General features: G+C 49.3%; 1 protein-coding gene and 1 long non-coding RNA gene across 5 annotated transcripts in view; one reads left to right on the top strand and one right to left on the bottom strand.

The window, feature by feature from the left end:
• Window positions 1–1,166: 1,166 nt before the first annotated feature.
• LOC148674307 (uncharacterized) lies at window positions 1,167–4,811 on the bottom strand. The gene is made up of 2 exons (XR_015935292.1): window positions 4,672–4,811; window positions 1,167–2,439 (listed from the first exon to the last, which is right to left on the bottom strand). It is a non-coding gene; the product is annotated as an uncharacterized LOC148674307 (long non-coding RNA).
• Window positions 4,695–21,316, top strand: part of zmiz2 (zinc finger, MIZ-type containing 2) — a 34,951-nt gene continuing 18,329 nt past the window's right edge. For 2 of the 4 annotated variants that reach the window (XM_088624327.1, XM_088624326.1), the window contains exons 1-2: window positions 4,695–5,246; window positions 19,892–19,997. In XM_088624327.1, coding sequence (XP_088480453.1) covers window positions 19,948–19,997 — 50 coding nt within the window. In that variant the 5' untranslated portion in view covers window positions 4,695–5,246; window positions 19,892–19,947. Of the gene's footprint in view, window positions 5,247–19,891; window positions 19,998–21,316 lie in introns of those variants that run through there. The other 2 variants (XM_088624329.1, XM_088624328.1) reach the window with 1 other exon arrangement.

Here is a 21,316-nt window from a genome sequence, read left to right as displayed (position 1 = left end):
CAGAACTGGTTGTTGTGTTTGCAATAGATACGTAAATAAGTGAACATCACTGTGGCTTATCCATTTTTCATCTTTCTACAGCTTTAGTCTGGCCCCAGAGCTCAGTTCCTCTGTTGGCTAATTCCCATGATGTGCTACAGCACTCGCAGGCAGAATATACCAACCGCCACCGCCAGGATGGTATATTTTTATTTTTTATTATTCTGTAACTGGAGAAGGCCTTTGTTGTTTAAAAACCTGTTAAATGTAGTATAGTAAGGTTGAATAAAAGAAATGCCCATGTATTACCGAGGACACGCAGGTGTTCACAATTTCTCAATAAAATTTGCGAACGCTTGCACCTCTCATGTGTGGATGTGGTACAGGCCATTCCGGCCTCGCTTGGTTAAGTGCCTTATTGACTCGATGTCTTAGAGACTGTTCTTTTTTGTAAAGGTGGAACCACAATTTCAGACGTTAAGGAAGCGTAACAAAGAACAGATCCTCAACAACTACATGTTTAAATGTGAACATTTAAATTTGTGGCTTGCGCCGCGTGCAATTTTCCACGTTTTGTAAGAGGGAGAAACAGTTCAACTGAAACCCTTACGTAGGTAAATGAGTAATTAAGGCTAAAGCATACCCGCGCACTTATATCCCCAAAATAGATTAAGGACTTCACAAGTGCATAGTTAATCGTTTAACTTTTTTTTTCCATTTTTGAATATCCAATTCACGTATACAACAGCTTAGTGAGCTTGTCATAGGACGCTAGGGTAAGGAATAAATATGTCGTTGTAATCATCTATAACAAGACAGGGTGAGGAAAACAGAGATGAGAGAACCATTAGGTAACTGTGGTAACTATCATAAAATGGACCACATTTTTTTACATTTCATTTTTGAAACTTTACATAGAATGCATGGCAATACTTTGATTATTTCTTTTTACTTTAATCCCATGAGTAACTCCCACCAGAAGCAGTTGTCCATATAGTGTAATAAACTAAGAAAAATGTGAGGAGAAAGGAGGTACTTTATAGAGTGATTCAAAAAGTACAGCATCCAGTTAAAGAAATGGAGCACAGTTAAGTGAATATTTCCAACCATATAGGGTTTGGTTAAAACAGAATATCCCAGAACACAAGAAAGAGAAAAAAAGAAAATGGAAAGAAAAATAAATGCAATGGAGAGTAATAAATAAAGTTTTATTTTGTTAAGTATTGTGTCATGTTGTGACACGTATCATGTCGGCAAAAGAATGGTGCAGGATAAAAATTATGTCTCAGAGATTATGATAATGGCAAAGTTTCTGAGATGATAAAGGAAATGGCTGATGAATGAATATTTCCCTGGGGTCTTCGGCAAGGAAGAGATCAACAACATGCCCCAAGCATGGGAAAGATGAAGTTCTATATTTAATAGTATTAGCATTAAAATGGCAGGAATGTTGTGGATACTAGAAGCACTGAATACTGCATATACAAAGCTGTAGTCATCTTTCAATCGTAATTAAGAAGACAAGATATTTCTCAATGCAAAGAGATTTTTACTGATTTAGTCAGTGATTTTCATGTGCAAAAGTGTTTTGTGTCCTGGTGGATGGTATATCTGTGTGGTACTGCTAATATTAGTGGTACAGTGTTATTTGCTCATATGTCAGTCTAAATGGAGTAAGCCACTAGCTGAGGGACTCTGGGAAACCTAGTGTAGCGAACAAGTTTGTTAATCAAGTAATTAATAATGGATCAGCTGATCCTTACCACTGAGGTGATGTAAAATCTTGGAACAGCTGTGGGTCAAGTCAGAAAATCTGTATGAAATTACTGAGAAAGAAGCCAGAGTTTAACCTGTGTCAATGAAATATTGGCACTGTTCCTGAGGCAGGATTTGCTTGGCTCACATGGTGTAGCCTTCAATGTAGCTTTCTGTTTGAGTGGAAAGGATGTGGGAGATGGTTAAGGTAAGATGTGTTTGTCATGTACTCTTGTGCAAGCCTTTCTTCTTCTTCTTCCCCTCGTTTCTGTTTGTCTGTCTCCTTTCTCAGTCATTATCTCCAGTCCTGCTCCTTATCTCCTTGTCTGTGTCTCTCTACTTTCCTGAGATTTTTCTCTCCCTCTCAGATGGAATTTTCCCCAGTGTTGTTGAGTCCTGATGAGGGTGTGACTGGGTGTGACCTTTCTTGACCTTCTCTTTGTGTTTGTTCATGGCCTGGTAACTCCTCCCCAGTATCCCCCCTGCTATTCAAGCTGCAGTGCTGACATGCAGGCTGGCAGGTAGACTGCCGGGGGTGAGCTGGACACTCTCTGCATCCTCCTGCCCCATGCTGACATGTGCTGGGTGAAAGGTGGACCGAGCCAGTTCAGCAGAGTTCACCACCACCAGGAACTCGGCTCCATGCTAGTACTGTAGGCCTTCTGTGCCTGACACTCTGGTACAGCCCAGTGGCAGCAGCGTTCACTGAAAACAGCAAATCAATTTACAGTAAATCAGTTGTGAAAGCAGAGCCAGGGCGTTCTCAAAGGCAATGACATTTCAAATAAAATAAACTCAATTTCCATTAAGTATATCCAGAAAGGACATTTTAGCCTTCATTGTCCTTTCAGGAAGACAGTTCCAAAGCCAATGAGTTTATTGACTGAAAGCACTGCACATAAAAACACCCAAAGCATCCAACGCCTACAGTATAAAACATGGAAACTTATTTTCTTAATCCAAGGCATGGATTTCAATGCATTAATAACTTTAAACTCAAGAGGCACTTACGGCTAAACCTGAGAGGAAACTTTATGTATTTATACACTCCAGTATGAACCTACTTACTCTTCATTTGTAGGTATGGAGCTCGTAATTGCAAAGTGGGTATTTGATGATCTGGCACATAGGGAGCCATACTGATTAGTAATGTAGCCTTCTCCTCTTGAAATCAATGCAATACCTAGTGGTTGCCTAGTGGTAAGATTTGAAAGAGATCACACGTTGAGTAAATGAAAGGTTTAATTTGTCGGGACTAAACTTGCCCTTTTCAGGGAAGGTCATGTCAGAAAGGATGTCAATTATTTTCTTAGGCAGCAGTGGGCAAACAGGAGGCATAAGGCACCATGACAAGGTGCGCACAAAGACTTGTAAAGAAGGACATTACATTCATGAATCTTTATAGCTATATCAGAGCGTAACAGCAGTTGGAAACGAGAGGAGACCCATCCTGGAAATTAACAGCTAATTGATCAGAAGAACTCGTCCAGCCATTTCTTGAAGGAAGAGTATATTTCTCTTTCAGCATGGCTGGGTAGCTTGTTCCACATTGCCACATGCCTTTGCATAAAGAAATATCCTCCGTTCTCAGTTTTATATCCATTTCTATGTAGATTCTTCTTGTGTCCTCTAGTTACGTCCTAAGAACAGCTTCTAAATTATGGTAGTACACATCATAAACAGCTAACTGTGCAATGCCCCAGAACGCAATGCACCTCTGCACTATGCACTTTTGACTTGGGCTACCATGTGTTTTTGTTCACCACGTATAAATTGTTCTCTACCGTGTTTGTATTGTTCTGGTTGTTTATTGACTGTACACACTATCACTTTCTATTCTGAAACATTTTGTAATGTACTGTCTACATTGTGAGGTGTTTTCTGTTGGACTGTGTTGTTTGCTGTACTGAGATAAACACGTGAAGAAGAATTCCAATGTACATGTACATGTGGCAATAAACCCCTCTACTCTACTTTGTGTTTTATCATTTGTTATTGTCAACACAGATATCCCAGAAGAAATAACATTAGCCTGTTTAGTGGTTTGTGCTATATCAATCACAGTTGTTAGAAGAACAGCTCACATGATTGGAGCCGATTTTTGACATTAAAATGTGAGGTATTTCAATATGTACAGTATGGGTTTTGTACAGGGACACCATTTGTTAGTGTGTTATTTTGTGATCATAGCACACCGTCTCCCACTTATTTTTAAACCCAGATTTCCTTATGAAGACATTCTTCATCATTGGTTATTGTGAGACTGCATTTTAATCATCACTGTTACTAAAAATGATCGTTGTGTAAAAGAATGTGTACGTTCCAATCAAAAGTATTGAGATTAATTACACCAAAGATGGTACTTCTTAATGAAACGTCAGTGTCCAAATAACATGGTAAGATGTCTTCCTGATGTGTTGTGGCTGTTTTTAATTCATTTTGAATAACGGACACACACAAATGCATCATTTATTAGTGGGAAATTATTTTGTTTTAAATGCCGAATGTTTGTATAAGACTTCAATTATTTTGCACTTAAAACAAATGTCGTGCGGTGATAGAATAACGCGGTTACAACACATTTCAAATGTTATTCCTTTTTCCACCTCAAAAGGGTCGACGGGCAATTGAGAAATCACGCCGTTTACGAAAACCCCAAAACTCTGCAGTCCTCGACACCCCCACCTTCAACTCACAACAGACAGCCATGTTGGCTCTAGCTTCGGGATTAGATCAAGGAACGGGAACAGGCTCTGTTTCAGGAGCCAAAATGACCCGCGTTTCATTCAACACCGTGGGGTTTGCTCGGAGCCAAGAGAAACTAGGGGAGGGGGCGAACGTCCTCTAGCTGTGATCGGATAGGCGATCGGTTAGTTGCGACTGCGGACGACGGGAAGGCAGTGAGGAAGGCGAAGAAAAAAAAGTGTCTTTTTTTACCTCCTCCGACAGAGAACCAACATCCCTCATGATCTCATGAATAAATTATAGCAACCCATTGTGCAACACCGAGGGAGGTAAAGCCGTGGAGTCGAGGCAAATACTGCCTGTGCACAGAGCAGCGAAACGAGTCGCGTTGTATGTAGGCTAACTCTCACTCTCCACTCATGCAGTGTCCGGGGACGATCTCTAGCGAAGCTCCCCGCAAGCCACCCGCGTCCAGGCTGAGCTCCGGAGCTCTGTCGCGTTGCTAAATAACGAGAGCCGAGAACAGGGGGGGAAAACGAAGGATTACAAGAAATAACGACATGGAAAATACAACTTAGCCGAGGTAATCGAGGACTGCGAGCGAAAAAGGGGGAAAAGGAGGAGAGGAGGGGGGGGGGGGAGGTAAGGTTTTAAAAAAAAAAGAACACGCACCGTTCCGAGTGGGGAGTGGAGGACGGAGGAGAAACTGCTCTCGCCTTCCGCGCAGTGCAATATTTAAAAGGAGTAGCGCGTGCTGCTGCTGCTGCCCGGAGATTCCTGCAGTCTGAACCCCGGCGCGCGGCGACCGCAGGCAGTTCGCGTCCAAGGTAAGAGACTGACGCTGCGTCCACATTGTTGCTGCCGTCGGCGGCTGCTCCGTGTTTGATGTGCGTGTGTGTGCGTGTGGTTTTGTTTTGTTTTTACCACGATGTATTGATTTATAATCGTGCTCCGGGGAGAGGGCGAATGAACGGACAACCCGATCTGCGATACGGGATCGGCGTGGGCTTTGATTTTTTTGTTGTTGTTAGAGTGTGAGAAATCCGAAATAAGAAAACAGTTTTTTTTTTTTGCCGTCGTTTTTAATGGTCGTTTTCGTGTAGTTCGCGGTGTATTACAGGCGCTTTAACAAAGGCCCCGCGGTCGAGACACCTGGTGTGCCTTTGGGAAATACCACATTTCTAAGAAGGAAAGAAAGAAAGAGAGAACTAGTTCCCGTACATCAGTGTGTGTTGGTATTACAAGGACGTACAAAATGTCTTCCAATTGTTATTTCATTCTGGGCACACGTTACTGTGCGACTGAGCTGGCTGTACCTAGCCTGCCTGAGTACGACCTGCCTGCCCGATGTCTGGCAGTCACGTTTTTTGGGGGGTCTTTTTTTGTGCTATTTACCCTCCTCGTACTTTTCTGCGTCTTGTCACTCGAGATGGGGATGCCGTGAGAAATGTTTTTGTGCTGTAGCGAGGGTATTTTAAATGGTGCTGGTTGGATACCTGCCGAGCTCTGGAGACCTGTACCCAGCATGCGACGTGAATGATGCCGCGGTTTCGTGACGAAAAGCAAGATTGGCCAGTTTCGTAGTTTTGTTTTTCTCCCCCAAGGATGTTGGCTTCTGATGATGAAGCCCGTCAAAAGAATTCAGCAGAGCGAGTCAGAAACTGTTAAGATCTAAGTTCTTGGCTGTAGAGTACGCTTTCTCTGGTAGATGGAGTAGTTATTACAGTAGAAAGTTTCCAGGTGTTGAGCATGTATCTTGTCGGTAGTTGGCTATGGAGGCAATTTTGTGTACACTTTTTTTTGTCGTCTCCTCGGAATTCAGCACAGACTTTCTTGTTCTCGGAGGGCTACGATTATCGTATTGTAGCCCACTTTTGAGACGGCGTCCACCAGCGCACTGAACCCCCTCATCCGATCGCGTCTTGTGGCGGACAGCTGGGTCGATACCACACCTCCACCTGCTCCTCACAGCACGGATCACTCGCCCATGGCTGTCCACCAAAACTCAGGCAGCGTGTGTCGGTGACTTGTTAAAAGCCCTGTGCAAAAACGTCATCGGAACGACCGCCTGACCCTATCGTTTGTCACTGCAAGAGTTTTAAAAAGAGTTCGCTCAGAAATGGAGACGACTGCCCAAATGCCATTGACTAATCTGTTACCTGTTAGCATCTGCGAGCAGGGCTGCATCTCGGTTTTGTTCAGAGATGGCGGCGGCTCTCCGTGTTGCTTACTCATAATATGCTAAAGTTCAGATGGCGTTTTGTGTTTTCACGAGTGCGAGGACCCTGAGCTCACTCTGTCCATGTGGGTGGGTAGCGTTCGACCCGGGGTTGCTGACTGTGCTGTGAATTATTGATAACGGTACATGACATTTTGTGCCAAACTCTGTGCTTAAGACCTGTCGAGAGAAATATGCTAGTGCAGACTTATGCTCGGGTGTGACATTTTGCTTTCAGTAAGTGATTTAGTAATAGATCGCTCCTGGGGTGACATGAGGGTATTTTTTGTTTGTAGGAGTTAGAGTGAGTAATATTTTGTGAGGTGACTTTGGAATAAAAAAAGTTAACTCTAAGTGAGTGCTGCTGTGTTCTGTTACACTGTGTAATAGTTCATGATGCTTTCATACTTATGTGCTTTAGTGCTTATTGTAATAAAAGCTCCCGAGACAGGTCAGTGCTGTGTGTATCCTGCTGTGGGACTCATTTCTCTTGGAGGGGCTGAAACGCCCTGGCGACGTACCAGTTCTCTGATCAAGGGACTCGGCGATGTCTGGGGTGAAATGAATTTTGTGTGGCCACTGTTTCTTTCAGACGCGGGGTTGAAATGCACGCGCTGGCGCTGTGCGGATAGTTTCGGGATTGTGCCCTTTCTCTCCTGTGCGTCAGGGTGAGACTCGCTTGTGCCCTCTACCCAGCTCAGTCAAGGCTGTCCTGTCTGCTGCGAAACCGTCGCCTGCCGAGCTTTTCGAGAGGCGAGTTTGATTAGGCTGAATGTGGATGGCCTTGCCAACTCATTGAACACCCCTCTCTCTCACACACACACACAGATCTGGTAGCTCTCCCATCTTTTTTTCCCTGTTCTCCTAAATGAGGAGTGTCCTGAGCTCGGCTCGGCCCCGCCCCGCTGCCAGTGGTCCGACTGGTCAGTCTTGCCACGTCTTTCCATCTCGGGGGGGCTGGGTGGATGGACGTGCTAGGACAATTGCGTGCTCTGTGCCCCCCTCCTGCCCGAGCTGCCCCACTCTCTCAGCCTGGGACGCTGCGAGTGGGAGAAGAGAAGGGGAGCAGCTGGTTTTAACTGTGATGCGTCTCTGTCTCGCCCCTGGCTGCGAGGTCAGGATCCGAGAACCTCAGACAGGTTGGGAACGAGAGGAGGCCAGTCGGCCCATCTGTGCCGCTTGCTAAATAGTGGTTATTGATCCAAGGAACTCATCCCACTATTTCTTGAAATAAGATATGGTATTGGCTTCAACAACATGGGAAGTGTGTTGCGGAACCCGATACCTTGTTCCATACTCCCGCTACCCTTTGTGTAAAGTAACACCTCAGACCCACTTTGCCTTCAGCACATGGCCCATCTTAAGCATGGCACTACACACCACTTCAGTGCGGTGCTGCAGTGGGCACAGTGATGTTATCCGGGGAACTTTTAGGGAAATCCTGTGCCATTACGCTGTTCTTTTCCGTGTTAAAGAATCAGGTTCTGAATGCTCCTCTAAATGATTTTTTTTTTAATTGTTGTTGCAGGGCGTGCACGCCAGTATTAAACTGGGCTTCACTCGGGCAGATGCCTTGCAGAAACCTTGCATGGTCAGGGTATATAACCTGCATGTGAATGAGGGGCATCTAAAAACCTAACAGCACACAGCCGATCTCCGCTTCTTTACTTCCTAGTTGTAAGACAGGGTTGAAGGTGAGGATGAGGCTGCTTTTTTTGGTCAGCGGCATGAGTGCCTCTCTAGCCCTGCCCCTCAGCTCCTCTCTCGCAGGCTGCTGTCCCGCTGAATGCCAGCTCACACGTGCCAGTCTGCCAAGACCTCTGGCTTTTTATAACCACCCAGGAGACTGTGCAATGTGAGCAGCGCTGAGCTTGTCTGCCGGGCAGGAGCTATATTTAACTCCATGGCGGACAGACAATGGCGCTTCACAGCGAGGCCAGGGCGTCCCTGGTGGCACAGCAGACACAGGCTGGCTCCACGAGCAGGGGGGGAGCCGTGATGTGCAGGAAACATCAGTACCTTGGTCTAGTAAGCATGAGTGTGTAGAGCAACCTGGGGGGTGGGGGGTGGGGTTCAGTCACTTGGCTGTGGCACTGACAGCAGGCACCACGAGGGGCTGGCTCGCCCTCCTGGGGTCTAGAACGTGGCGACGTCTGCAGGGGGGGGGGACCCGCAGGAGTGGCTCAGTTCTGAGTAATCAAGGGGCGTGTCCCTCTGCAGAGTCTGGGAGAACAGGTGAGGCAGAAAATAGAACCACATGTACAGAGCAATGGGGGAGGGATCCGCGTCGCTCATTCGTGTGTGTGCGTCTCGGCCGTTTCTGCTCTGGGAAAAGGTGGAAAGGTAGACAGCAGAGGTTTGAATCGCTCATCTTCGGGAAAAGGGACGTAGAGGAGCCCTTCCGCGTGCCTAGATCTGCAGACACTGTGTTTTCTGCTGTGCTGTGCGGTATCAGTCCTGTGCATGGACAAATGGACTCGGTGTGGCATAATAATAATAACCACTTTATTAACCTTATACAATTTCTTGTATTCGGAATTTGTCTTTTCGCATACCCCAGCTTGCTCTCCATGAGACACACAAACACACAGATAGGGAGAGAGCCTGGTGTCAGAGCGCAGGGTCAGCCATTGTACGGCGCCCCTGGAGCAGTTGGGGTTAAGGGCCTTGCTCAGGGGCCCAACAGAGTAGGATTCCTCTGCCAGCCGCGGGATTTGAACCGGCAACCTTCTAGCCACAGGCGCAGATCCTGAGCCACAGAGCCACCACTCCGCCTCCCCAAAATTGTTTTCAGAGAGCATCGCCCCTCGGTCTCAATCTCTCCCTCCCATCGGCTCGGGCAGCTCTGTAGACAGGACTGAGGTCATTGGAAATAGACGCTATGATTTCTTTGTGCAATGTCTTGTTTCCAAAACGTTTTGTGTATCGGGGCGCGTTCGCAAATAAAATCACATCCGCAGGGCCCCACGTTGAGACGGGATCCCCCAGCTGAATGTTCTCCTCTCTCCTCGAGAGAGCCAAGTGGAGAGAAGCGCTCTAGAATTGAAATCGTTTTTTACTTCAGCCTTTCCTCCACTCAAGGAAAGACAGTTGAAGCTCAAAGGGGGGTGACGTTTGCACACAAGACCACATAGATGGTATCTTGTTTCCTGGTTTTTCTCAATGAAGGCAGCAAGACCGCAGCTCTTTCTGTCAGCTTCTCTCTTCGTGTTGAGTGGATGGGGGGGGGGGCGCAGACAGGCCCCCCGAGATGGGCGCCTGCTCGCTCTTGCGAAATGTCAGGTGGTTTGCAGAGTGACGCGCAGTGTAACGGGTACAGTGCTCTGCGTGTATGTGTGTGTGTCTAAGCCATGAGCCATGCCATAAGCAAATGTGTCTTGGGCCATTTTTGATTGTACTACGGACAAGACCCACCTGGAACCGGGTTCGAAGGGCAGCTGAGGCTGTGCTACATGTGCTCTGAGGAGGTGGGGGGATTTGTCCGGCTTGTCCCTGATCTCTTCTTCGGATGGACCCCTGCTTTGGGGGAGCACCCCTGTTCCTTGACGTGTGCCTGTTTTGGGATCCCCACGGATTCTGGGAGTCTGAGCAGTGTTCCCGGTACGAGACAGGTGCCCGCAGCTCCCTGGGCTGTGTGTCGCGCTCTGCTGCTTGGCAGCTGTGGAGATGCGTGTGGAGAGGGGAAAGTGCTGAGGTTATCTCTGCGTAGGATTAGATGACTCAGGGTTTTTTTTTTGCATAGTGCCTTCGGTTCTTAAACACAATAGAGCCATTTAACAATGTGCCTGCAGTAGAACTCACTTTTCTAGAAAGGTACATGCACACGTAACATGTTACTGAGGGGGGCAGCATGGTGGAGCAGTAATCAGCATTGCTGCCTCTGCGTTGGGGCCCTAGGTTCAATTCTGGAACTGTCAGTGTGGAGTTTGCATGTTCTCCCTTAGGGGACTTTGGTTTCCTTCCACATTCCAGAGACATACAGGGAGTTTAATTGGGTTCTGGAAAACCTGGTCCTGGTGTGAGTGTGTGTTTCTTGTCTGCCCTGCAATGGGCTGGCGTCCTGTCCAGGGTGTATCCTGCCCTGTGCCTGTTGCTTGCCAGGATAGGCTCATGGGATAAAGGAGGATGGACAGATAGATGTTACTATTGACCGGAGAAAGAGAACCTGGACGATCGGTGCTTGTGGAAATATGAATGGGCTGTTCCTCAGCCTGTTTCTGAGCCCTCAGTCAGGCTGCTCATGGCCCGTGTGCACAGGTTGTGAGAGAAGCAGTGGTCTTGGCAGCCCGAATGCTGATCCACTTAGCAGAGGGCCCAGGGATGGCGTGACAGCACGGGACATTTTGGATTAAAGCACTCTGCACCTTCCTACTAATAAATCATCTTCGTGGTGTTCTAATCCAACGTGTTACTGTATGGCCAACTTACACAGGCTCTCGCAGCTCTGGAGAAGAGCCGGGGAGGACCCGTTTAAAATCTCAGTCTGCTTTTTTGCTATAGTTAAAAATATATTCCAAACTTGGGAAAAAAAAAAAGTTGGCTCAATTAGGCATGTAATTAATGTATTAATAGTGTAATTTAAAATTTAATAAAGTATGTGGGACAAATTGATCTTGAAAGAAGGGGGTTTGGTTTGGCGACAGTGTTTTTAAGCATTTCTATTGATGAGAGCAAGGGCAGCGTTCAGCAGCTATTCAGTGAACCACAAGAGGTAACTAAGTGCTTTTGGTCATGGGTCATGAAAAGTGCCTCTGTTGCAGACGCCTGGGCGGTGAACTGTCATGATTCATCGGGAGGCAATATGTTGCCATCCTGTGTCTCTGGAGGCAGCGGTAGGGAAGTCCAGAGACAGCAGTGGGATGATGTGTGGCATTGCTTTTTTTTTTTAAAAACAAAACTCGCAGTGCCTCTAGCCCTTTTCTTCAGACTGCAGACCCACAAATGCAGACCTGGGGACCCCAAATCAGCACAAGTTCACCGCCTTTCAGATTGAGGTGGCTGCAGTTTTTCTTCCCCATGCTCCCATTAGTCGGCAGACATCACTGTACGTGCATGAGCCCAGACAGAAGGAAAGAAAAAATAAATAAAATAAGGATCTTTGCTCTCTTATTACCCGGCTGGCTCCAGGTGGATGATTAACCGACTGAAATTATCTCAAGTTTCCTGCTTTTCTCCGAAACAGTCAGAGGACTCGACCGCTGAAGGAGTGCGCATTTCTACTTCTGCTTTTCTGCAATGTGAAACCAGCTTTGTAGCCGCTGAGGAGAAGATTATAAACGTTACAGTTTGTTTTGCTCTTGTTGCAGACGACATGGCTAGTGCAGACATGAGTGTCTTAGTCCAGTGCTAAAGCAGGTTGGCACTTCTCGCATGGCTTAGCTGGGGTTGGATCTCATTTGGCCCAAGCATACAGCTCGCTCGTTCTAGAGCTGGAAAGCATGGGAGCTTGTCCTCCAGACCGTGCCTGCTTTTTTTTCGAGGCCCTGCTCTTGCGGGGACGTGCTGTTTGGCCGATTAATCGGCAGGTCTCCGCTGTCACAAGCCTGTGTTCCTGGCGGTCGCGTTTCTGCTCGATCAACCCGTTTCCAGCCCGCAGGTCTGGAAAGACAGAGTGAGATAAGCAGCAAGTCGGTTTTGAGGAAAGGGAAGCTTCACCCTGCTGTGCCTCTCCTCCTCCTGAACACCGCTTCAGAGCCAAGAACCAGAGCTGGGCTCCCCTGTGACTCGTGCTTTAAGGCGGGGGGTCAGACCTCTCGCCATATGTCTGCCGGCCACGCAGGTCTCTAACGCCTGCTCCCAGCGCGGGTCGGTAGGTGTGTGTGCTCTCTGGGGTAGGGGGAGGCCTGTGTGTGGCATTTTCAATGGGAGACTGTGTTCCTGAATTTGCCCAGTCATGGTGAGTTTGATGATCTGAGCCCGGGTCTGTCTGGGAACAGGGTAGTAGAATATACAGAGGTCAGTGGGCATCTGTGCTCTGGGCTTCATGTTTCACAGTTTGAACCTGGGCCTGTGTTAAGGATTCTGGCTAAACGCTCCCACCTGGGGTATCTCCATTCTGCTCATGGGTCAGGGCACCTACCCAGCTTGCCCTCCCCGTACAAGCGCCGAAGGGAAGTAAACCCCAAATCCGAGGAGACTCCAACCCTGCTCCTGGAGAGCCACACTCCAGCGGCTTTTACAGTCTGCCTTTAATTCATCAGTTTCTAAAGGCCTAGAACAAATTTAACTGTGATCAATTAAACAGGTTGTATGCTTAATTACGTCTTTTGGAATCAAAACCCTTCAGGACTGGTATTCCCTTGACTGAACATTTACTTATTAATTGATCAACGGCTTAAACCAGCGTTCCTGATCTTTCAGTTCCAGGTGATTGTGGGTGGCCTAGAAGACTAACTGGATCTGAGCTCTTGGGACCAGAACTGGGGACCCCTGCCCTATTATCTGCCCATCTTGTATCGTACATGTTTTCATATTTCTGACCTTCTCTGTATCCGAGCCCTCCTTTTTAATGGAACACTTTCCTGATTTCTGGGGAAAATGTGATTCACAATTCTGTGAATTCAGTATTTACATAGTGCGTACATACAACAGGGCAGTCAGACTCGGTCTCAGGAGGGCCTGTTTTTTTTTCCACGCCATCTCTCAATCACATACTTAACTGTATTCACCTCGGTATTTAATTAGCTGCTTGGGTGTATTTCTAACCTGGATCCAAAGAGTTTTATAGGTGACTGTACATCTACTGAAATGAATGGCAGCAGTGATCAGGGTTCAAGACTTGTAACTGGAAGGTTGTGGGTTTGAATCCCATATGAGACTATGCTGTTGATCTCTTGAACAAGATACTTCATCTGAGCTGTTCTAGTAACACAGTTGGCTGAAAAAATGGGTGCAAATCTAATCCTCTGGGGATCAGTCAATCATACTAATATTTAAAGGGATAGTGATGGAATGATTTTTGCTACAGTGGGTAAATCAAGTCGTTCTAGATGTGTCTTACATAAGAAGATTATTTCGTTAATTGACAACTCCAGTCAGAACAAAAACCTGGGAGATACTAGGTCCTCCAGGAAGTGAGACAGTCCTCAGGATACGTTCTTGTATGTTGGGCACAGCATGACCTTGCCATCTAGACTATACTAGGCAGGATTCAGAACAGCTGGCATCCCGGCAATGTTGGCTGGTGGAGAAAACCCCTCTCCAGGCCCGAAACCAGGAACAGGGACTGTACTTGAAGATGGTGGCATGGGACGATGACCTACAGATGTTGTGCCTCCACTGTGCCATCGTGCATGCGGTGTATATCAACTCCTTCTCCTGCAGCGGCGTGGGGTGATTATACAGCTACCAGCACAGATGCTGACACAGCTGGGGTGTTGAGCTAGACTCCTGATCGTGGCGCAGTAGTCTTCCCTGCGTGAAAACAGCAGAGCAGACCGGTTTCATTTATCTGGAAACGTTCAAGCATGAACTTAAAAGTGTGTTCATGAAATACTCGAGGAGCTCTTAGCGATTGTAAAAGCATTTTATTTCTTCTGCTTCGCCAATAAGAAAACAGGGCTTCAAAGCAGAAAGTGTCGTTCAGCCAGGATAGACTTGCGTTCTCACACCAGTACTGCTGCCCTCTCTCTGCGGAATGGTTTCTGCAGAACTCCTCTGGCAGGAGTTGACATGAGGGAGGAGGGTGGCACTGGGAGGGATCTTGGGGAGCCCCCATGTGTCGCCCTAACACCGCAATGCAGAGCACCAAAGAAGAGCTTGGAGTGCATGAGAACTACAGCTGGCCACCAGTGCATTTCGCCAAACATAGATCCACTTCACACTGTGTGGTTCCTGATGCATTACAGAAAAAGGGGGCAGCGCTTGAAAACAAGCTTGTTCAGACCAAACAGGTGGGTCTTGTGATTCATCCCTGTACATCTTGCAGTTCCTTCTAATGTTTGACGTGTTGCATTATGCTGATTTCTTTTTTTTTTTGCTTTAACCACTTTATGCTGACAGTCTTATTTGTGCCTTGTTCTTTTTTTTTATAATTCAGTTTTTGATCTTGATCAGTCTCCTGGGGTACAGCCGGTCAGCTGATTGACCTACAGGGTCCTGTGTTGTGGAGATCCAGGGTTTGTTTAAGGGCTGCGCAGTCCGGTATTGTTAGTGCTGTCGGAGCTCTGGCCCTCTTTAGTGACTGTGGGAGGTGGAGGGTGGACTACATTGACTGTGTCTGCAACTCTGCAACAGCACCGACGGCTTTCGGGGGTTCTGACTGCTTCCAGATCAGTGTTTTCCTTCCTGTGCGTGTTTCCCTCCCATGTGCTTTTGATTAGGCTGAGAATTTCTTTCTCCCCTCCCATTTGTGTCACTTCCCCCCCCCCCCCCCCAAAAAAAAAAGAGGAAACAAATGTCTTCTGCAAATCTGAGGTCCTCCTGCTGAGAGGCTGGAGTTTCACCTGTTTAATGGGCTGAGAATTTCCTCCCCCCTCCCCAGGAAAGCCTATAGAGTTGCAGGCAAACTCGGGCTCGTTTACTGATAAATGTGCACAGAGGAGGTTCCAGCTGGGCATGAGAATGACATCGCTAGCGTGAGAGAAGCTGGAAGCGTGTCTGGATGGATCTTGGCGGGTGTGCGCTGTAGTAGTAGTGGGTGGGTGTGTGTGCTCGTACCCTTGGACGATGTGCGGCAGTCTTGCAGGGAGGAGAGAGGGGCTGCGCGAGGGGGTGACCAGATGCAGCAGCAAGATGACTCTGCAGCTGGCAGCCCACTGGAGCTCAGCAGGTGTGCACCTGGTCAGTACCTGGATGGGAGACCTCCTGGGGAAAAAGGTTGCTGCTGGAAGGTTTTAGTGAGACAACTAGGGAGCGCTCATCCCTGCCGCCTCTGTGGGTCCTAATGCCCCAGTATAGTGACGGGGACACTATACTGTAAAACGGCGCCATCCTTTGGATGAGACATAAAACCAAGGTCATGACTCTCTGTGGTCATCAAAAATCCCAGGGTGTTTCTCGAAAGGAGGAGAGGTGTTACCCTGGTGCCCTGGTCACATTTCCCCCTGGCCTTTCCCAATCATGGCCTCCTGATTATAACTCATCGCTGAACTGGCCTCATCACTCTGCTCTCCTCCCCACTGATAATCTGGTGTGCGGTGAGCATACTGGCGCAGTTTGGCTGCTGTCCTGTCATCCAGGTGGGGCTGCACACTGCTGGTGGTGGAGGGGAGCCCCCATTACCTTTTAAAGCGCTCTCAGTGGAGTGTCCAGAAGAGCGCTGTGTAAGTGTCAGGAATTTGTTCCGCTACAGCGGTTTGTACTGACTCTGTGGTGTTTCACCACACGTTTCCCTTTCTGCCCTCACACCCCTTTGGCCATGGCAACGCAGTTCCACAACCATCGCGGCGCAGAGCACCATCGCGGCGCACGCACCCGCTCCACGCTGGCGCGGGGGGGCAGCACGCAGGATGCCAGCGTAACCCAGCGGCACGGGGCGACGTGCTGTGTGCGGGGGTTCTGCCACGCGAGGGCCTCGCCTGCCTAAGGCCTTTCAGGAGTCCCGGGAGTCCTGTCCCAGGGCGGGCCGGAGGGGGGTGGGGTGGGGTTTTTCGGGTAAGCCCCTGGCTGCTGGACAGAGGCCAGCGAGAGGCAGAACGGGACCAGGCGCAGCAATCTCAGGAATGTCTGGTCAAACACGGCCCCACCCCGGCCCCCCCTTCCCACACTCCCTTTCTCCAGGGACAGTGGGGGGTGTTGTAAATCTTGTGAATGGAGTCCCTGCTTACAAACCCCCCACATGAGTTCGCATGTGTTTTTTTTTTTTTAGCGGCGGGGGTGGGGCAGGTGGGACCCACCCTCGCCGCTGTGATTGTGAGGGTACTTGTCCTGACCACAGCTCTGCAGGATGAGATCGTGGTGTCGGGGTGTCCTTGCTTTGATCAGGCACAGTTCAGCTTGCTTTTTTAATAGTAATAGTTCTTATGCTTATATAGCGCTGTTCTGGGACTCCACTTGAAGCACTTTACAGTAATGGGGAAAGAGATGAGGATTCAGGAGGCCATGATTGGGAAAGGCCAGGACGAAATTTGGCCATGACGCTGGGGTAACACTCCTCTTTTCGAGGAACACCCTGGGATTTTTAATGACCTCAAAGAGTCAGGACCTTGGTTTTACATCTCACCCAAAAGACGGAGCCTTTTTACAGTATAGTGTCCCCGTCACTATACTGGGGCATCGGGACCCACACAGACCGCAGGGTGAGCGCCCCCTGCTGGATCTGGTTAGCGGCGGGGCTCCTGTCTCCTGAGTGCTGTCTCCACTGGGGCTCAGGACGGCAGTGTTTTCTCTCTGTCAGCATTAAGCAAAGTTCCTGAGCACCTCAGTCAGGGTCAGTGTAACCTAACTTTCCTTCACAGAAAATAATAAAAAAACAAAACAATCCAATGACATTAATTTCCTGCAGAGTTATTTCCTGTAGCCGCACTGCGAGTCCATCAGTTCCTCTCGTCGAAGGTCCCCGAGTCCAGCAGTTTCCTGTGTTATTTATTGTTCCTATTAACATGCAAAGCTCTTTTCAATTACCAGAATTCTCACTTGATTGCACGATTGGAATATCCTGACAACTAAGAGTCAGGATGCATGATGCATACACCTCCTGCAATCAGTCATTTTTAGATCTTCCTAAAAAACCCAACAAATTGAAATAATTGCTTCAAGCAGCTCCGCTGGCCTGACCTGCTGGCTGCCCTGCCCAGACGAGCAGCTGGGTGGTGAGTACAGGGAGCTCGGCCCAGGGACCCCACAGTGGCAGCAGGGGGGTTACAGGCACAATGGAGTGGGATTAGAAGAGGAGGGGTGCTCTGCATTGTTTTGCAGGTACCACCCAAATGTAGAATCTCCCTTCTGAGAGAGCCTGTGCAAATCCTGGCCACCTTGTGCAGGCCCACACCCTCCTCTTCTCTGGGAGCTGAGCGCTCTGCCTGAGAATGGGATAAAGACGTTTGGCCGTTTGTCTTCAGGGTGAGGGAAGAATGCCGCATCGGATCAAAACAGGTTGCCCCCCCCCCCAAAGAAAAACATTCCCCAGCGCTCGTTTGCGCTTGGCGGCGGCCGTACGGGGCTTTCGGGATCCCCGTCGGGATGAGGCTAGGACAAAGAGAAAGTGAAGGAGAGGGAGAGATGGATTAAGGATGGACCGAGGGGAGGTGAGGAGGGGGTGGAGAGCCGAGCGGAGAGGAAGAGAGAAGGAGAGAGAGAGAGAACAGCGCGTGCTGTTCATTCCAGGGCAGGAACAGTGTGTGCTTGGAGCTCCGGCTCATGGAGAGGGGAAGAGGGAGGAGGTGGCCGGAGTGTGTGAGTGTGTGTGTGTGTGTGGGGTGGGGGACTGCTCCATGCTCCAGTACCTCATGGCTCGTAAATAACATTGCAACAGCCTCCGAGCTGGAACCCTGTGCCCAGCTGCCCGCCTGGCTGTGTGCGCAGCAGTGGGGGAACCGCTGTGCCGTCCGGGCAGGCCGCGGGCACTGCAGGGTTCCCTCGTTCTGCCCCCCCCCCCCCGTGTTTCGGACCGCAGCGGTGTCCGGGGAGCGGCCGGGGGAGGGAGAGTTCACCGGGCCCCGGTCGCTCCGGTCAGAGCCCGCCCGCGTCGGCGTGCCTCTGTCAGCCGTAACAGTTAACTCTGTCAGGCGACTGGGGGCTCATTTCCTGTCTGCGGCAGAGCTGCAGGCTCCACAGGAGAGCTCTCTCTCTCTCTCCCCGTCTCTTCTCCTCCTCACTGATGCTTTCCTTCGCCTTTCTCCTCCTCTCTCTCTCTCTCTCTCTCTCTCTCTCTCTCTCTCTCTCTCTCTCTCTGCGAGCGCTATTTTGGTATTGGATTCTTTGTGTTTTTTTTCCCCCTCTCTCTCACTCTCTCCCTCTCCATTATCATTGTGTGTGTCCTTCTCTCCTCTCCCACCCCACCCCCTTTCCCTGTTCCACTTTAGGCTGTCTGCCTGCCGAGTGACCTAAATTTGGGGGGAGGGAGAGGAGGAGGAAGGGGAGAAGGGGGGTGGGGTGGTGGTGTTGGAAGGCAGTGATGTTTGTAACAAATTAGCATGTCAGTAAATATGGTTTATCCCCGAGATTGAGAATAGGGGGTGGGGTGGAGGTGAGGGCTGGGACTGGATTGCTGATCCCTCAACCGGTGGGGCAGCAGGGGGGGGCTGTGTTTTTGGCAGAACAAACAGACCAGCTCTTGTTCAAGCAGAAGCTTGAGAGGTAAATTCTTTGGCAGTAACTTCGAACTCACCCCTGTATCACAGAAGGAGGCGCACGGTCATAGATAGTTCAAGATGGTCCCCCCCCCCACGTTACCGTCGGCGTTCGTAATGAGACGTTTTTCTGCGGAGACTGGAGAAAACGAAAGGAAGAGGAATAAGACACTTTTCTCTCAGCACTATATTTAGCATTCCCTTGAAAAAGTGGCCTTTCTGTAGCGGAAACAAAAGGAGTCTCCAAGGAAAGCTGTCAGCGGCAGAATCGCCAGCACAGGCACTTAAAAAAAAAAGAGACAGTGGTGCATCAAAAGTGTAGGAGCCCCCTGCTGACGTCAGTGTGATTTGGAGGCGCTGAAAAACAGCTCTGTTCTCATTACTCCGTGGAATCGCCTCGTGGCCGCAGTGCTGAGTGTCTGAAATCGCTCTTGGCTTCTCCTGGAAGAGAACGCAGTGCAATTGGTCCCAGTAAGGGCAGCGTGCCGATAAGTAAAACCGGCCTGGTCCACTCTGCAGCCGGTACAGCTCGGGATGTTGGTGTCCTTGCAAGGGGTCAGTGCAGCAGAGGGAATGTCTGCTGGGCAGGTGCGGCAGTAGCTTTGTACAGGACAGGCGTGTTCACACAGCAGGTACAGCAGAGGTGCTGTCAGGTGGTTCTGTTGCTTGTAAAAGCTAGCCAAAATGGTCTGCTTCCCCAGCAGCCGTGTCTTGACGGGGGACTACTGCTACGGTTTTGTCTCTATCTGGGCAGATGACGTGTGTCTGGCTGGATGTTCGGTTGGTTGCTGGCCTCTGGTCACGGTCCTCATTGTCGCTTGACATGCGAAACCAGAGCTCAGTGTCACCTGCTGCCCTTCAGCGGGACCAAGGCCCGCTGGTGATCTGAGCAAGGGCCTGAGAGCAGGCCCTGCAGCGTTGACGTAGTGTGAGTGTACAAAACTTCAGGAGCAGTGTGTCTGTCTGTGTGGCACGTGGTGCACTGTGTATGCAGTGCGTAACCCTGTCTTTCCATGTCCCTCAGGCTGCCTGCTGGGTTGAGGTGTATCGGGGCTTCCTGCTGAGCCCCACGCCCCTCCGATGAACCCCATCAACCCCATGAAACCCGCCCTGCCTCCAACGCCACACAGGTCAGTGCCGTGGGCCCGAATCGAAACGCCAGCACTCCACACCGATTCGAAACCCTGAACCTCAACACTAAAAGTGCTCAAAAGCAAGCATGCGGGCACAGTCGCTGCACTGTAGCTGCCGCACCTGCAGTGACGGTGGTGCACCTGTCTCTAAAACTGACCGGTCGGTTTTAGAGACAGCTCTGCTGTCTGGAAATCGCGAGCAGTCTTCCTATGTTTGCGATTGGCTCAGCTGCATCCAAGGCTGGGACTGAGTGAGCACGGTGCGGTAATGTGATTGGGTTGGGTGGGCATGAAGAGGCCGACTGTTTTAGGTGTATCCTCTCAGCCTATGGGCTGAATAAGCTTTGCTGCTGATCTGTGCTCAGGAACACCGATTTCCTGTTGCTGAGGGCCTGACTTCCTGTGGTGTGCAGAGAGGAAACTGATAGAAGCCTACTCTGTCAGGAACCTGACCACAAAAGCCCCCTGACAATTCTTACATTGCTGTACAGTACTCTGCACTGCATCTTCACATGCTAATGCTATCCCACAGTACAGTACAAGACACTTGCACAGCACAGCACAGCACCCAGACACTTGATCAAAGTGTTTCACCCTGCCATTCTGTACTGAAGTACAGTTCAGCACCATACTGTCCTCTCACATTAAATACTACCATCCAGGAAAGAACATGTAGCAGATATACAAAGAACACTTTTGTAAAAGCTAGGAAGTGTCATCTCTGTGTATCTGCTGCTTCTATTACATGTTTCCATTCATTCGGCAAGAGGTGTAATAAATAGTTAAAGCCCAGGATCTGCTGCAATGTGTCTTCAGCCTGTTCCAATGATGTAGTCTGGAAGGTTTTCAGTCAGCTTAGTTATTTAACCTCTCTTGCCCCAGGATGTGTAAAATGACTGTGTATGGCTGGGAGGCTGGGTTTCGCGTCAGGGAGAGGGGTGATGTTAAATACAGATTCAGCAGCAAAGGTAAAAAGATGAAGGGTTAACACAAAGCTGACCTCAGGCCATGTCCTCCGAGGGGATGAATTATACAGGACCAAGCGGATTGTAGGAATCCGGTATGTGTTGCAAAAATGATTCTTCAGTGCGACACACACACACACCCTCACTATCCCTCCCTCCCTCTCGCGCACTCTCTCACTCTTTCTCCGAGGCACAACCGCTCTTCCTCGTCTCTAGGTGACAGTGGTGTCTCCATGGAAACGCAGCAGAGAGCTCCGTGTGCTGCTTGAGCATGTGACTGTGTGAATGTTCTCGGACACACGCGCGCGCGCGCACACACACACACACTCGGCGCGCGCAGATCAAGAAGTG

Source organism: Lepisosteus platostomus, chromosome 3 (genome assembly GCF_059453375.1).
Source record: "Lepisosteus platostomus isolate fLepPlt1 chromosome 3, fLepPlt1.hap1, whole genome shotgun sequence".
Taxonomy (NCBI): domain Eukaryota; kingdom Metazoa; phylum Chordata; class Actinopteri; order Semionotiformes; family Lepisosteidae; genus Lepisosteus; species Lepisosteus platostomus.
The sequence above is the reverse complement of the archived record's forward strand: the minus strand, read 5'-3'. Positions and strand labels throughout refer to the sequence as shown.